Genomic DNA, 17,187 nt, shown 5'->3' with positions numbered 1-17,187 from the left:
AGTTTTGCAAAATCCAGGGTCCCAGAATACCTGATCCATTCAAAACTCCCTTTAACTTTCAATATCTTTACAGGGAGCTATACACAGAGTTAAAAACCCAGCTTGCAAAATACGCTAGTCTAATAAAAGCTTGAGTTGCTTTTTTGGTTGTAGGAAACGTTCCATCTCAGAAAGAAGATGCAAGCACTGACTTTGTGCCATGTTCCAAGAGCCCATGAGCCTAAGTGGAATGCAGCACCACACCATGCTAAGCTGTAGCTTAACACTGACCCAACTGATCCAATTGATCCAACACCTGGGATTAGAGAAGCAGCAGGACGTTCCTGCTACAGACAGACAGTCAATGCTTCATTAAAGCTCTGCTGTCAAGGATGCTGCTTGTAAATACCTGGACGATACAGAGTTTGAGGAAAGAAAGGATTTTTCAATTGAATTGTATCAAAATTGGATGGAGATTCTTAGCATGACAGGTCTCTGTCCTGCACAGTGCTCATCTAATTAGAAGTAAACATTTTGTAAAGCTAAGATGACAGGTAACATATTCCACAATTAAAAATTCCAAAGAAATGCCAGTATTGTGAATATGATCTAGTAGCTACATTGTGAAAAACCTAATGAGCCAGAAACTAACATATATGAGTCCAGGCTGTCAACTCAAAATGGGAACAAATAGAAAAGAAAATCTTATTATTGATTTCAGCAATTTTGAGCATGTGTGAGACAAATAATTTTTGTTGAAAATCTTCATATCCCAATTATATGGTTTTGTTCTTTGCTCTTTGACTTGATAGTGGACAGAGAGAGAAACAGATCTGAAACTTAGGCCCAGGTTCACAGTACCTCACTGAGGTGCCTGCATCCATCTAACACCTGCTAGATATTCCCTCCACAGCCAACAGAGGGTGATTTATCCTACTTAAAACCTGGCTTGGAGTTTCATCTTCTCCTCTGTGCATAACAAGTTAAACAAGACAAACACCAACCCTAAACCAAACAAAAGCACACCATACTACCAAAAACTGTAAAGAACAAGTAAACAATTTAATTAGTGGAATACTAATACACCCACAGATTAAATATCCTCTACTTACCCATTTCAAACTTGTCAGGCTATCAGGTTACCTTAAAAGCAGGTGAAGATTACAAAGGATATAGATCAACAAGTTTCTGAAGCATGTCTGCAGAAGAGATGAAAAACTGATGCATGGCCAGAATTATTTTTAGCAGCTGGTTGTTTTGACATGCATTTCCTTCTAAATCTAAAAAACAAAAAGGATTATTCATATTGAAATCTTGCTATACCTTCATAAACAATTCACAACAGCCTTTTCCAGAATCCTAATTCTAATCAGATCTGTTCATGTATGCTGTTTCGAAGATAGCAGTAACTTACTAATTTAGGGAGTGCATAATTTTTCTGGTGAGAGCCATATAGCAACTATTATATTTCACTACTGTGTTTGGAAGATGCTTAAATAAGAAAAGAAAAAAGACAAGCAAAAAAGCAGCTGTGTCTCAAAAGCAGTCAGAATACCCAGATAATTATGCATAATTATCTAAGCCCAGCAATGCACTTAAATGCTTAGCTTTAGGCATATGAATATAAATTTGGAAAAAAATCATTCAACTGATATGCAAAATAGTTCAGTTACTGATCCAGATCAGCCAGTCATTGGTATGACTACTCTTACCAAACAGAACAGAAATATTCTCAACTGTTTGTGAGGCTTTTTGTACAGAGGACACACATAACACCAAAGTGCACACAAGGGATTGGACCATCAGTGTGCACAGATGCACATGGAATGAGATACCGCATATGCTAGCAACCCACAGGTTAACCTGTGCATACTCCCTGTGGTGGACCTGAAAGTACTGCACATCAACTTGAGCTATGCACTACAAGGATTTCAGCAGAAGAAGAGCTTTAGACTAAATCTGTCTTCTGGGTCTTGTGGGTTGGTTTGTTTTTTCTCCCATATTCCAAAAAGATCAAGGACATGAAATGTAGCAGAACACTTTAAAAAGTTTCCATTTCTGCAACAAACAGCAGGGAGACTGTGTGTAAATATTAACTGACAATGTTCTCCCACAGCCAGTTGTAAGAGAACCTAAGTAGCTTGAACTGGAATTTGACACCCTTTCAAATACAAAACAAAATTTATCTTTTTGAATAATTTAAAATAGATTAACCTCTATGGGAACAAATGTAGCTATCTCTTTAAAAAGCAGTAGCAGGAACAAGATAGAGAAGCAAAGCACAATACAGCAAAATGGAAGAGGGATGTGAAACAGAAGATTTCCAGTAAATGAAATGACATCTATTGCTAGGGAACGCAGGGAGAAGGCACTGGAACTTGCACATCACCAAAACGGAACATTAAACTTAGCCCATTTGCAAAACAATATAATCCACATTAGTTACTGGGTGAGAATTTCCATGCCCTTCTACAGGAAGATACCAAAAGTATCCACCTTCAGTGACATGGGCAAGGGGAAAGTCTGCCTGTCCTACAGCCCCACGAATGAGAGCAGTATAGACCCCAAGTAACAGGAAGTTCTTCAGTTTTACAGCATGAATCAAAGTTTACGTGCTCCTTGTTTGTGTGCACACATAATTCCATTCCTTACTGAAAGAATCCTTCTGAGATACAAACTACCTAGGTATTACAGCATGAGCACTGAGGGCAAACCAGCAAGTTATTCTGCTAGAGAAGTGGGATATTTGCAGAGGAAGGCTGGGGCATCAAGAATCAATACGTATTCAGGTCTTTAGTATTTGACATTTTGTGCTCTGGGTGTCTTTACAAAGAGTAACATTATTTTACGCCTCACACACAGGGGCCCGTATCAATTTTCATCCTTTGACAAAACTTGGTGTTCTGCCAGAAGCTCCATTCACTAGCTCCTGTCTAATCAGGAAAACAGTTCAATGCTTAACTTGGAAGCCAAATAAATATGTGCACACATACTATTAAGAATATACAGCTTCTCATAAATGTTCAGTATAGATCATTTCCAGATAACAAAGACAAAAAATAACACTCTCTCTCCCTTAGCACTTTCATTGTGTGCATTCCTAAATCCTCTGCTATGACATAGCACAGGTATCACTTGGCCACAGGCTCCCATTTGAATTTTTGTTTTCTAGATGGTCTCTCTTCCATTTAGCTTTTTCATGTCACAAAGGTGCAGAGAAAAACAGTATGTTCTGTCTACTATTAGTAATTAGGTCAACATATTTATGGTGTTCTCCTGCATAATAAATGTGTATTTATGCTTCACCACATCTAGACCTGATTATCTTGTAACAGAGATACACTTCATTGCAATGACATGCAATTATTTTGCACGCATTAAAGCAATACTAGGTTTGGGGCTATCTGTTCTCTCATCCAACTAAAAGACTCACCTTCACAAAAAAAAAAAAAAAAGAAACAACATTGTGTTTGTGATGGCTTAAAAACAAAATAATCACTCTGCAAAAACAAATGTAAGTGTTCCCAGTACAGCTGAGCACTGAAGAGCAAGCCTGCATGGAGCTGTAGCAGCACACAATTTACAATGGCAAAGCATCTTTGTGCAAATGCTGGAGCCAGTAGGAGTTGTGTCCTGACTGTGCTGCAAGCTTGCCTCTGAGTGCCTCTCATGCAGCATTCTCCTGAGCCCCCAGCAGCTTGTTTTAAAACTCCTTTTCATTTCCGTTTGTATACCTGCTTCTAACCACACAGCCTTCTGAGCAAAACCACTGGGTGAGTACTAACTCAAGTGTGATGGGTGTGTTTCAGTTAGTCAATTTACATTAAAGAAAGCTGCAAATTACTGTGGAAGCCTTGGCTTAGTCTCACTGCAGCAAAATACAAATAACCAACTGGTTGCATGTTTTTCTCCCGTAAATTCCCTTACTGTACTATGATTTTTAATAAACATACTCTGAAACAAAAGAAGAAAGCAGAAGTTGAATCTACTTTTCCAGCATTTAACTCCATGAGGGAAAGCACAATGACAGTTAGTGATAAGTATTTTATGACCTTTGTAGGAGCACAAGGCCACTAAAAACTCCAGTTACAGAATTTCCATTTCTGATGTGAGACTCAGAACACACAAGGGTAAGAACATTCTAATCCAGGCCCATCAGCCACTCTATTGCATGATCTAGTGAGTGACTCCTCAAAATCTGTGATTTAGAAATAGCTTAAGTATTGCTTGTTCCTTGAATGCTTTAGAGAAACAAATTACTCAGAAGTCAGTAAATAAGGCTTTAAGAGCAAACTACCTGCTTTCCACCAGGTCCTGATGGCCACAAGCCTGTGGTAAATACACTTGAGAGAAAGCATGTGTTCAGTAGAGAGCATCGCTGTACTGAGACCTTCCCTCCGATGCATGAATGCAATGATAAGGCAGTAATGAGAATGCCAAGGATGTCTTAACCAAACTGAATTTTGCAGGAAAGAAAAGTTAGCTTTTCTAGGTCTAAGAGGCCTTTATTTCATAAGCACCATCTTTATTTCATAAGCAGCTTCCAACTGTATCACCTAGAGTACAATTTGAAATTAATCAGAAGTGAATCACAGAGCGCTGACATCACATGATAAGTGACTAAGCTGCTAAGAACACGAATATCTTCTTGTAAACTCCCTTAAGTCTTCCAGTGGTTATCAAAATGTAGCACCAAAAACAACGCAGTTGCCAGAAGTCAAGCGCAAAGCTGAGAGCCCTGGGTTGCTATTCTGATGTGCTACATACAATTCTTCAAGACTTCTGCAAGTTTTTTTTTCTAGTAGTTTAAAGAAGATGGTGTGGGGATGGTGCTATAAATGTCTGCAGAGAGTATTAAATCAACATGTGATCTGAAAACTGAGGGAACTTATGTTCTTAAGATCTCAAGGTTTCAAAGACCTTGATGAAACACACAGACAGGTATGAAATATGCAGATACATGTGGGAGTACGTGGTAGGGTTTAGTAACTGAAATGAAACGGCCAAAATTCAATGCATCTGCCCCACATGTGAGGTGCACTACTGCAAGATAACTTTAAAATGGCTAGAAGCAACCAAAACTAAATAAAATGTTTCAAGAGTATTTTACAGATTCTCCCTGGAAATTCCCTTTACAAACAGGAAACAGTCTGTTCCCCTTCAGCTTAAAACTTATGCAATCCATAGTAACCTTCTTACTCCAGACTTACTACTTCTGTGTTGGGATTTGATACCCTGTAACAGAACTGGTCATTTAACTCTCTTCATTAAACTGAATACATTTGGTCAGAATCAGATTCATAAGGAGCCACCATTCTCCTTATCAGTTGTGACACCATTATTGAGAGTCAGCATCAGATTTAACTTACACTGTTTTTAATCATAGCCAAACGCTTACTTGATGGCAGATACCAGGACTATGTGCTATTCTGCTGCTCCACTATAGGAACAGCTTTCTCAAAATAATACTTCAGTTTAATTTGTTCTTAAAATTCTACAGTGATGAGGACTTCACAGCTTTTGTAGGTGACCTATTCCAGTGCTTGAGTTTCTATATTACTTAAGAGTTCTCCTCTCTGTCTAATCAAACATTTCAGGCAACTTGAGCTGCTTAAGCCCAGACTCAAGCAGACAGAAACAAAATGTCTTTACCTTATCAATGTATTTTCTCTGTTTAAGGGTTGCATCCCTCACCTATTTTCTGAGCTAAGGAACACCAAATTTGTAATTTTTTTTTACTCCTCAGACTCAAGGTTTTCTAATCCTCTGGTCAACTTTGACGTTATTTTCTGAACCCTTTGTAGCCCGCACTATTATGAAGAAAACCTGAGTATAGTACTACAGAGGAGATCTTAGCACCAGAGCTAGAATATTATTCTTAATATCCTTTACATAATACCTTTGTATACACCTACATTTTAGTGTAAGTAAATGTGCATGTATAATGTATATACAGAAGATATGAAAGTACACACATCCCTCTATGCACACAGAGTTTCTGCAGAGATACAATACCATTAATTGTAATTAATACCATTTTCAGTTTTAATGTCCCTCTTCACAATGAGATCCTTTTCTGCAGAAATGTTGTATATGAAGGACTTTGCCATACTGTTTTTACAACAGATTACTCTAAGAAGAAATTTTTGATTTTTGTGAATTGGTAAATGATCCTTAGTGAATTTTTCTTTATTTCAAATCATTATCTTAAGTGGTGGATATCTTTCAGGAATAATATAACTTAATAAGAATGTCCTTACAAAGATGACACAGGAATTAGGTAATAGAATGTTTTTTTTTAGTTTTAGCTGCAGCAGAAAGCAGGTGAAATATTGAGCTCTCCAGCTCACATTTAATTCTGTACATGATGATGGTATTCCCAGTCTTGCCAAAAGAATGACATGATGTTCAGCAGATGGCACCAAAAAACTCAGGGAATTGCACCAAAGTTTTGGGTTCGTTTCTTTGTATCATTTTAAATTGGTTTATTGTCCATACATGCTTGCAACTATTGAGCTTTACATAAATTTATTTACATAAGTAATTGAACTTAGGAAGAAAAACTCCAAAATTAAGCTTAGAAGAAATCAGTATTTTCCTGAGAGGAAAGAATTGCACTACTTTGTGATCCATTCTGCACCAACAGCTCTCTAAAGCAAGCCAAGTAAACACACATGTTAGAAGAAACCCTATAAACTTGGCATTTCTTCAAGTCTACTCCCTTTAAACTCCCTACAGAATAGAGGAGGGGGAACCCACTCCTGTTCCTCCAAATACTCATAAACAATTCAGATATATCCAAGACAAAAGTGAGGATAATATGCATCCAAAAAGAATAATAAGACCGTTTTGTGTGAGGGTAGGGAACATTAGGGGAGAAAAAATCTCTAGGGAAAATCATTACCCTCTCTCAGAAACAGCTTTTGGAAAGCTACATCTTGCAGAAAGAGCTCTAGGTGGATAATTATTTGAAATGAAAACAAGGAGATAAAAGCTCTTGTCAAAGGGAAATGGGATAATTTTCAGAAATTAAAATGTACTTTGAGAGAAACCAAATGCAATGTGGGTGTAAAGCATTCCATTAGCCTTGGAAATTCAGATGAGGTACATAGAAGATGATAAAAAGTTTGCACACACGGACACACACCACACATCATTCTACAGCATATTTAAAATATTGATTTTAGCAAATTTAGATGCGAACATTTTAATCAAATATAGTCTTTTTCTCCAAAGCCTACAAAACATAATTCAAGCATTCAAGACTTCTTTCCAAAGCTTTAAGTCATGATACTGGAGCCATGTGAATTTTTTGAGCTGCCGGCAACTCTTGAATAATTCAAGTGCAATCCTTGGCAACAGAGCTGTGCTAGCATAGACACTGATGGGTAGGAAAAAACAGACTCCCAGAACAGAACCAGAAACTTCTGAGGCCAGTGTCACTGTCTGACCACTGAACCCAGATGGGTGCTTAACCCTTACACTGCAGTGTTTTACAACAAGCTTCCCTCTAACTGCACGATTGATCCTGGGACAGCTGGTCATCACATCCAAGGAAGCATGAAGCCTGTCCCACCCAAAGGTTCAAACTACAAGAGCCTGGAAGACTCCAAGCTGCTTGCCTCCCAAGGGCTTGAAGAAGGTGCAGATTGCTTGGGTGCCACTTCCTGACCTCGATTTTCATTACTGCTCATGCTCCAGCTCTTATCCTGCTCTAGCATTCCTCACTTACCGTTTCACTTCCTAGTCTTTGCTTTAGCATCTAGGTATGCTTCTGGAACTGGTGTTTACCTGGCAAACCAGCTTGTAACCCTTCTCACAGGGTTACAAGGGATGCCTTCTCACAGTGCCCCAGCAGCGAGGAGGCTGGTGGGACACAGCCAGAACAGCTGACCCCAGCTGACCACTGGGATATTTCAGGTCATATCATGTAATGCTTAGCATTTAAAAACAGGCTGCAAGTTTGTCAGGGCTGCTGCTGCTTGGGAACTGTCTGGGTATCAGCTGGCTCATGATGGGCAATTAGAATATTTCGCATTGCTAAATAAAAGTTATCCTGATTTTTCCTGAAGTTCCATTTAGAGGCGTGAAAATTTGCAGTCATATTCCTGTAGTAAATAGAATAAGAGACTGCTTTATAAAGAAAAAAGTCTAAGTTTTCTTCATTTTGTTTTATTACTTACTTATTGGCTTTGGAAAATTATATTGGAAAAAAGTGAAGTCAAATTTGCAAAATAGAACTTTATAATATAAAAAATTAAGATATCTAAAGTTCCTTTTCTTTGGGAAATTTTTTTCACTGACATCAGGTTAAAAAAGAAATCATTTTCATTTTGGTACAACCACAATTAACTTTAACAGTTAGCTAAACAGCACTTAGAATTCTCCAGAGCAGTAACTACTTTTCTGTTCCCACAATGTCATGCATTCTACAGAGCAATAATGACTCTACTGCTCCCACAATGTCATTAATTGATCATTAACATAGTTTATGTTGCCAAGCAATACTAAAGTTTCTGCACTGTATTTGACCAAATAGCACTCAGATTACTTAACACACAATGATCAACAGCATTTTCACACAGAACAGTGTCATGAATAAAATTTAACCACCTGGGAGGGGGTGAGGAGGGTGGATTGGAGACCTCAACATGCAGCCCAGGCTTCAAGGGCAAGGGATAGAACACTGCAAGTTTGTGCAGCATGAGACAAAAACAAATGATTGTTCAGGCAAACATGGGAGATAAAAAACAAATAGCCATAGTTGCATTCTGTAGGTGTGCATATGCCTTGAAAGAATTTATGGCCTTTGAATCAGAATTCTGTATCAGAATTTGTTCTATAGTAAATTTGATAAAAGAATAATCTCATAATTGAACTGTGATTGTTTTAGTAGGTAATTGAGTGTTTGAACAAGACTGGAAGTATGTTAAAAGTAGAGCGGGTTTTTCCAGATAATTGATATGGGAGAAACTGGATAGTTTTCATATTTTCTGTATTTCAGAGGAGAAAATACCTACAGCTCTAAAGAATTAACTCTAAGCTGCCTGGTTTTTTGTTTGTAAGATGGATGCAATACATACCTGACTCTCAAAGAATTCCTAAGTCTCAATATGTTTTTGCATGCTATTGATATGAGCAAAATATTATCTGTTCACGCAACTACACAACTCAATAATGTAGTTATTTTTTATTCCCAAAAATGTGATTAACTTCTCCCATTTTAGGTGGCCTACACCTAAGAGGCCACCAGCATCAGCACCTTTGTGAGATTTTTGATTTCTATCAAAAGAATTCTGTGGCATCTTTCATCCAGACTAGTCTGGATGTGGTTTCCAGTGTTATTATGTTTTACAAACATGTCACTTTACCACATATTGAGGCAACAAGCTAGTTTAGCGCAGATCAAACACTGCAGAACAACTTATCACAACCTACTCCTAGACCTAGCTGTCTATGACTATTATGACCATTAGAAGTTGAAAATTGCATTAGTTTCACACAAATTCTATTAAGAACATTGCTAATCTTTGAAGTTGTAATTTTTCACTTCCTTTAAGTCCTCCATGGGTTAAAATTGACATATATATATATATATATATATATATACACATACATATATATATACATACATATATATATGTAGCTCCACTGCAAACAGTTTATCATGGATGAGATTTCACATGGAATTAAGCTATATGGTCTCAGAAACAATTTTGTTGCTTTCCTTAAGCCCTTAACTTACATCTCTTTAAAGAAACCAAACACATGGACTCTGTACTGTGACATGTATTTGAAGATGATACTTCTTGATTTCTTTTTTACTGCAGTGTCTGAATTGTAGGATAAGCATGGGCCATCCCTATGCTACAGTAAACATACTTTCAGCGCTCAAATGTAAGAGGCAATGAGTAAGATCTTGTACTCAGAGGTTAAGGACAAAAACACCTTCATAACAATAACATCTTGAGCTCTTATGGAATTCTCAGCTTTTAAATGAGCCTCAGGCTTTTTTAGGAAAATGTGTTTGAATAAAGGATGGCTTTCAAGTGCACTCTTGGAATTGTTCGTCAGGTAATTCTAGGTAACATTTCAGGATATTACTACAGACAAAACAAGCAGATATCAAACTGGCACTATGTTGAAGACACACGTTGCCCTGACTTAGCAGATACAAAGTTAATAAATTAGGTACCCAGTGAAGTGAACACTGCTAATACATTTTTCATCGCTGATCTGTAACACTTTCTCAACTAAATATATGTTATGCATTTACATAGTCTCACAAAGATTACTATAAGAACTGTGACATAAACACACATAAAATGTGCTATTAAGTATATGCTTCCTGTGTTCTACTGACCTGCCAGCAAACTAGACCCTACTGTGCTGGTTCCAACAACAAAGCTGACAGGTTATGTGCCTTTACAACTAGCAACAAAATAGGAGACAAAGCCATATTGACTTTCAGAGAACTGTCTGCTACCCAAAAGTACATTTTATGTACTACATACTGAAAAGAAAAAAATGGATGCAGGGGGTTAAAGTTACTGTTCTATGTAAAATTCCACTCCAGAATCACAGTCACTAATGACAATTTCCTCCAGAATAAATTATCTCCCTCCTGAAGCTGTCATATCCCAGACCAAGACTTATTAACTACTTCTTTGCTTCCCTGAGCTTACAACTTCAGTCATTTTGTTGCCAATGAAAAATCTACTTTCAATTATGTCTTTATGAGCTTTTGTTCAGGATTAGCATCTCTGATATAGAGGTTGCACTGAATCTAACCTTTCTGCAGCTACTGCCTAGTTTTTTTTAATCATTTTACCCTACCTTCTGCTCTTCCTCTCTATGCACTCTCCTCCCTTCTTTCATTCTCTTTTCCTCCCCTTCTTTTCTAAGGCAAATACATGTGATGCATTTATTTGTGCTCTACAATTCTTCTTGTCAATCCAGATCACAGCAGTAATACCATCCTGTAGCTACTTATAATTTTGGGAGGTTTTCTGAGACACATTTTGGAATATGTTTTGAATCACTCTCCTGTGTAACCTGCATAAGCCTGTAGAACCAAATCTCTTCTCTCAAAACTGGTGAGAGTGGTTTCAAGTCTCTACAGATCTCCTAAGAAAGGAACAATATTCCTTTCTAAGACACTTCCTACCTTCAATCTCTCATCATGCTATTTTTTCCCCAAACTCTTGCCTTCCCTTACATCCTTTCCTTTACTTTTGGCAACTCATTTGCAGGATGATTCATCTTCGTCATCCTGATTCAAACTTCCATGGGACTTGAAGAAGCCTCTACTTTTAGCATCTTCTCATGATTCTATTGAACAAACACTGGTATGATGCTACTCTTCAAGGTGTAGTGACCACCTACGTGACTTCAAACTACCTCTTAAGACCCTCACTGTTTCTGTCTCTAAGGCACGTGCCTGTCATTCGTCAGTCCAAGCTAAAGAAGAGCAAGTTTGAGAGGTGAAAGAGTACACACACTAATCACCCCAAAGCAGGAATTTAAGTTAACTGCACTGAATAAGGTTTTGGATTAACTTGGCTCTCTGGACAAAGTCAACAAAACATCATTTACAATACTGCAGCAAAGTTTAGTCATTACACTTTTAATTTCAATTTAGTATGTCCCCTTCCTCCTTTCTTCTCCTAATCCATGTTGTAAGATAAACTACTTATGCTTGTATTCTTCACACCTGTGTGTGTTGATTCTTAATACCTTCTTGGTTAGACCTTCTTGTGATATTCTCTGCATATTCAGCAAAAGGCTGCCAGCTTCTTTCTTACATACCATTGTGCACAGCAGCCTCTCTTACACACTGCTTGCTTTTTCCAAACTTGTATAATTGAGCCCAGGAATATAAACTCAGCTGCATCCATTACAGAGGAACTGTACTTGTACATGTAACATCAGCAAGTGAAGTACAATGCTAAGGAGATGCAGTATATATTCTGAAATGTGACACATCACCATCTCCATCTACTGCCTCTCATTCTCCTTAAGACTACACAGCAAATGAATCATGGATTTTTCCAGAAAGTAAACTTCAAATGTACAGTCTCCTGGGGGGTTCTGTACTTTAAACATTTAAATAAAACTTGCTCAAATCACAATAATGACTTCATAGAATAATATACAAAATATAATATACAAAAATATTATAGGTCAGCATATCCAAGACTGAAGATATAATCTCAGCCTAAACAGAACTATTAGCATAGAGGTTAAAAGATTTCAGTACTATGCATGAGAAGAAACTTGCTCAATCCTTCGGATTTCTGTAATCATTCTGCAGCTATGCTTTTTTCCCCACCATTTTGCTCCCTGCCCCCAACCCTTTTCAAAATCTCAGATTAAAGTTTTTTCATCTCCTCCTTCATTGGCACAATAATGTGAATGAATTTTGCACAGGTTTTGGTGATAGCAATAAGAGCCTTCTTTAACGAACTTCATTGTTCTGGTTATCTAGTGTTGTAACAGTTGTATTTTTATTTAAATACCTTAATGGGGAAGTTCCAACAAAGCATAAGAACATGTATAATTTCATAGAAAAGGTATAAATACAGACACTACTATTGTCCAACTAAGGGTCTAAACCTCTGCAGCACACAACATGATTTTAGCAGTCCTTAGTGAGTTTTAATGATGTTTGCTGATGCACTACAATTCACCTTGCTTGACTTATGTACAGCTTGTCCAGGGACAAGGAAACCCTATCTAGTGGACTACAGCAATTTCCTAGCTGAAGTGGGAAACCCTTAAGAAAGACTCACATGCGTGTGTAGCTGAACTGCACGGGTACACTTGCTTTTCTTCATTACCTTAGTCGTTTTAACATACTGACACTCAGGAATCTGAGAACACCTAAGCATGTCTCTATTGCTATACAGAGTATTAGCCAAAAGTAATCTCCTATTCAGGGTTTCACCTGCACTACTTTAAATCAATCACTTTAATAATTATACTAAACTTTCATAATGCTACATTTATATTACTGTTTTTTCATAAAAATGTGGAGACATTAATATTGATCAAGTAGTTGCAATATTACAGCTACCTGAAGGTCTTATGTTTTAGATATTTTATCCCACTCCTATTGAACTGAAGCTTATAAAAATGTCAATCAAAATTTGTTGAAGAATTAGGGCTTTAGAGCAGTTCAGTGTCTTCACAATAATGAATTGGGGAAGAAAAGAAGAAAAAAGAAACAAGACATTACTGACAACTACATGTTTCACCAGCTTTTCTCAGACATGCATTTCTCTGTTCATGCTGATTAGAAGGCTTTAAAGTTAAAAAAAACCAAACCCGTTTTAAACAAATGCGAAAGATTAGTCATTGTTTACACAGTATTTATGCACTGTACCAGTAGATCAGCACAATGTGTTACTATTTAACTACATAGATAATTATTTTAGAGCTGAGTGGGTGTTCAAGTACATTTATCTTCTAAGGACTACTTCTGAAGGCTTTGCCACATATGCTCTGGGAGTAGCTGAAAGCACTGAAAGACTCAGCATTAACAAACAGATGTGCTGCTTATAAGCAAATTATTCAGAATCACTTCAAGTGTCTTCAGTAATAACATATTTTAATAATATTGAATATAAACACATTTACTAATGAAAAAGTTGGAAGCTAAGGATACATGGATTAGGCAATGGTTACACTTATCCATATTTCAATTCTTATTGTAAAAGGATAAATGGACAACTGATAAGTTAAAAAAAAAAAGTTATTATTTCTGTTTGGATTCTTTCCCTTTAATAAAGAAATATCTTTAAATCTATACTGATAACACTCAGTTATAAGTGTTATGTCACCTAACTTAAAAATAGTCCTTGTTTAAAAATGTTTAATACAAACATGTCGCTTACATGCATTGTGAGAACATTATTGCAATATGCAAAAATATAACGATTACTTGCTAAAATTTACAAAATTGGTCCATGAAGGAACAACGAAACTAGTCTTAGAAGTGCAGATGATTGGAATTTTTCCAGTTCCCTCAAGAAGAAGCAGTAGTTACTCTAATCTCTCAGCATACGTTACACACATCTGCATAAACACATCCATCAACCAAAACTACAATCACCTGTAGCACAGACAATTCTCAGTTAACACCTTTCTACTCCACCAATAAATCATTTTAATTCCCTTCTAAGGGATTTAAACATAGCCAGGACAGAAACAAATTAATGACTCTAAAAACCTCCAGGCACTCACCAAAAGACTGAATGCAGGTTTCAAGAAGGTCTTCCAAAGTGGCCCCTTTGGCTAGGTGCCCCAACGGCACCATCATGACCTGAGTGTGATTTGAGAGGCTGGGACAGTGCTGCTGCAGCTCCAGCGCTGACTCAGGGGCACTGCTGCATGCTTGGGCAGGTTGCCTAGAAGAAAGCACAATAGTGAGGTAAATACAAGACAGAGTGGCAGATTTTACACTGCATGGGAAAGGAGAGATGTAAAGGACAATTAACTCCTTCTGGTTAGGGTGCTGAAAGACATAACCCTCCCACTTAATGTGTACACCAAAGGGACTGCTCAATAAGTGACTTCTTTTTTGCTAAATGTCAGTTGCAGAGCACATGGTTATAGAGCTCTCTGAATGATCTGTCAGGATTATCAGAAGTCTTGTCTCTTTGTTGGAGAGTACGCAATAACCTACTGCCAGATGTTTGTATGCCCACCAAATGTAAAGGAGAAATAAATAAATGAATATTATGCATATTGGAAAACACCAGACTAGCTTTATTAATTTAATTTGAAAAGTCACTGTTAAGTAAACAAAATATAAGCAAAACTTAAGAGTGGAGTATTTCACAATCGAAACAAATATATTAATTTGCATCTATTCTATACTATTATTTCCCATTGTTTTTAAATAGTATACATGAACAAATAAATTTAATAACAATTGTAAATGAAACCAAAATAAAGCACATATCTAATTTTAGGCTTGTGTTTTGACCATATAATATCTCTACTTCAAAAATGTGTATATTTATGGATAATATTAAAGGCTATTTGTTGCTTTCATACAAGTTCATATTTCTGTATAAAATAGTAAATTGGAACAATATTGTATTGACGAAAAGTGATGAAATAGATTCACCTGCAAAATATCAGGAATCACTCCAAAATCTGACTTGAGAGTATAACCATACAGTTCACAAAAGAACTCCAGCATCTTTAAGCTGCTATCTTAAGTTTTCATGCAACTTTTCTTGCAAGACTCTTTTAACCAGCTGACAGTCCCAGGAAGAAAAGGCATAGAAATTTCTCCAGTGTGCATATTCAATAGAGATAGTATAAGTAAATTCACAGACATTGCCGAATAGGCACTCTTGCATGGAGTTAAAAATATGCATGCCTTATGAAGACATGCATATGGACCCTTCCTCATCCCCGTGAAAGTCCAGTCTTATCCTTACCTTTTCATCTCATTTGAATGCTGGGAAAGCCACGACACTGACCACGGTGTCATTTACAACCCAACACTGATCCCAGGCCTCCACAGTTTCAAATTCAGGAAAATACACGCCTGACCCTTCAGAGGCAGTAACCATCACTGAGCTCCTCCGTAGTTAGGCTGACAGTAGCTGACATGCAAATGCTCTCTTCCCTTCCCCCTTTTTCTCAATTTCCCTCTTAGCTTTGTGATCTGACTTCCTGTTCTCATATAAAAAGAACAAGGGCCTGATCTGCTTTCAGCGTTTTCTTTTTACAAGCTTAAGCCCCTTTCCTAGCTTTATTCCAGCGCCTCTTCAACACAGGGCAGAGGATCCCAGCAAGCAGAAACAAAGCAGGAGTTAAGGCAGAAGATATTTCAGGCTTTGGCGGGAGAAAACCTGAAGTTTCCACACCTGAAAAAGTTTACAGTAATACTGTGGCCGACTTGCCCACGCTGGACAGGCAAAGCTCAGCCGGCGGCACCTCTGGTTATTCCTTAGAGCAGCTCCTCTCGCAGCAGTCACCCGACACGACAAACAGATGACAGCGGCACTGAGGGGCAGCGGGGGTGCCCGCCCTGCCTTTCCACTGTACGCCCTTGGCGGTGGGGAGGATATCACAAATAAGTGACAGTCCTCTGGGGACTGACCCCGGAGCAGGTGTCGCCTCCCCGGCGGGGCGGTGACAGCGGCGCTCCCGGAGCCTCTCCCGGCGGCTCCGACCGTGCGGCAGGAGCCGAGCCCGGGCGGGCACCGCGCCTCCTCCCGCTCCGCTGTAACGTGAGGCTGCTCCAGCCCGCTGACCCTCCTGCCAGGCGAGAACTGCCATCCCCAAGGGACAAACGAAATCCTACCCCGCGCACCCCTCCCGCTCTCCTCCCCTCTCCCTGTCCCGCTCGGGAGGCCCGGCAGTACCGCCGTGCCCCACGGAATCCCCGCGGGCACCGCTCGCTCTCAGGCTCGGCGGCGACACCGACCCCGGCACCCCCGCCGTGGGCAGAAAGCAGCACGGCAAACTCACTGGTTTTCTCTCCTCTTGCCCAAGGTCCCCATGGCGCTTCCAGCCGCAGCTCCGCCGCCGGCCGGCCGTGCCAGCAGCAGCAGCAGCAGCAGCAGCAGCAGGGCCGGGAGCGGGGCTGCGCGGGGCGGAGGAGGCCGGGCGGAGCGGCGCGGCCCCGCGCATCGCCTCCTCGCTCCCGCTCCCGTCTCGCCTCAGGACGAGGCTGAAACCGACTCAAGTAGGGCAGCGACGGCGGCGGCGATCTTATCGGCAGGAGGAAGTACTGAGCTGGGGCTCCTCTTCTCTGAAGCCGCCGGCTTTACCAGGTACCCACACGCGCTCCCGGCTCTCGCCGCCCGGCTCTGAAGCCGCCTCAACTTTTTTTCAGGGCACCACCTCGGCTCGGTAGGGCAGGGCAAGGCAGGGCAGGACCTGCCCTCCCCTCCTCTGCCCTCCCCTCCCCTCCTCCCTGAGCAAGCTGTTTCCGAGCCGCCGGGGCTCGCTCACGCGTGGCTGAGCCGCGCCCGCGGAGCTCGCCCGGCCGGGGCCAGGGATGGGGGCGAGCGGCTGGAGCGGGGGGCGAGCGGCCAGCAGGGCCCCCCGCATCCAGCCCCAGAGGGTGGGCGGCGGGCCTGGCCGGGGTCCCGCTCACGGCGACGTGCCCGGGTCGTGCCTCTGTGCCATGCTGAGCTGGAGGCACAAAACTGAGGTGCCCGCCTTGATGATTGCCATCTTAAA

General features: G+C 39.8%; 1 protein-coding gene across 3 annotated transcripts in view; it reads right to left on the bottom strand.

Annotated features, from left to right (window-relative positions):
* RASGRP1 (RAS guanyl releasing protein 1) overlaps positions 1 to 16,606 on the bottom strand; it is a 37,406-nt gene extending 20,800 nt beyond the window's left edge. Inside the window, exons 1-3 of one of the 3 annotated variants that reach the window (XM_058856172.1) lie at positions 16,471 to 16,606; positions 14,224 to 14,387; positions 1,154 to 1,259 (exon numbers count right to left, since the gene is read on the bottom strand). In XM_058856172.1, the coding sequence (XP_058712155.1) occupies positions 1,154 to 1,259; positions 14,224 to 14,387; positions 16,471 to 16,502 (302 nt within the window). In that variant the 5' untranslated portion in view covers positions 16,503 to 16,606. Of the gene's footprint in view, positions 1 to 1,153; positions 1,260 to 14,223; positions 14,388 to 15,863; positions 15,989 to 16,470 lie in introns of those variants that run through there. The other 2 variants (XM_058856162.1, XM_058856177.1) reach the window with 2 other exon arrangements.
* Between the last annotated feature and the right edge of the window lie 581 nt (positions 16,607 to 17,187).

The sequence above is a fragment of the Poecile atricapillus genome, chromosome 1 (genome assembly GCF_030490865.1).
Source record: "Poecile atricapillus isolate bPoeAtr1 chromosome 1, bPoeAtr1.hap1, whole genome shotgun sequence".
In the NCBI taxonomy this organism is placed as follows: domain Eukaryota; kingdom Metazoa; phylum Chordata; class Aves; order Passeriformes; family Paridae; genus Poecile; species Poecile atricapillus.
Note: the sequence above shows the minus strand (reverse complement) of the source record. Positions and strands in the feature narration are given on the sequence as shown.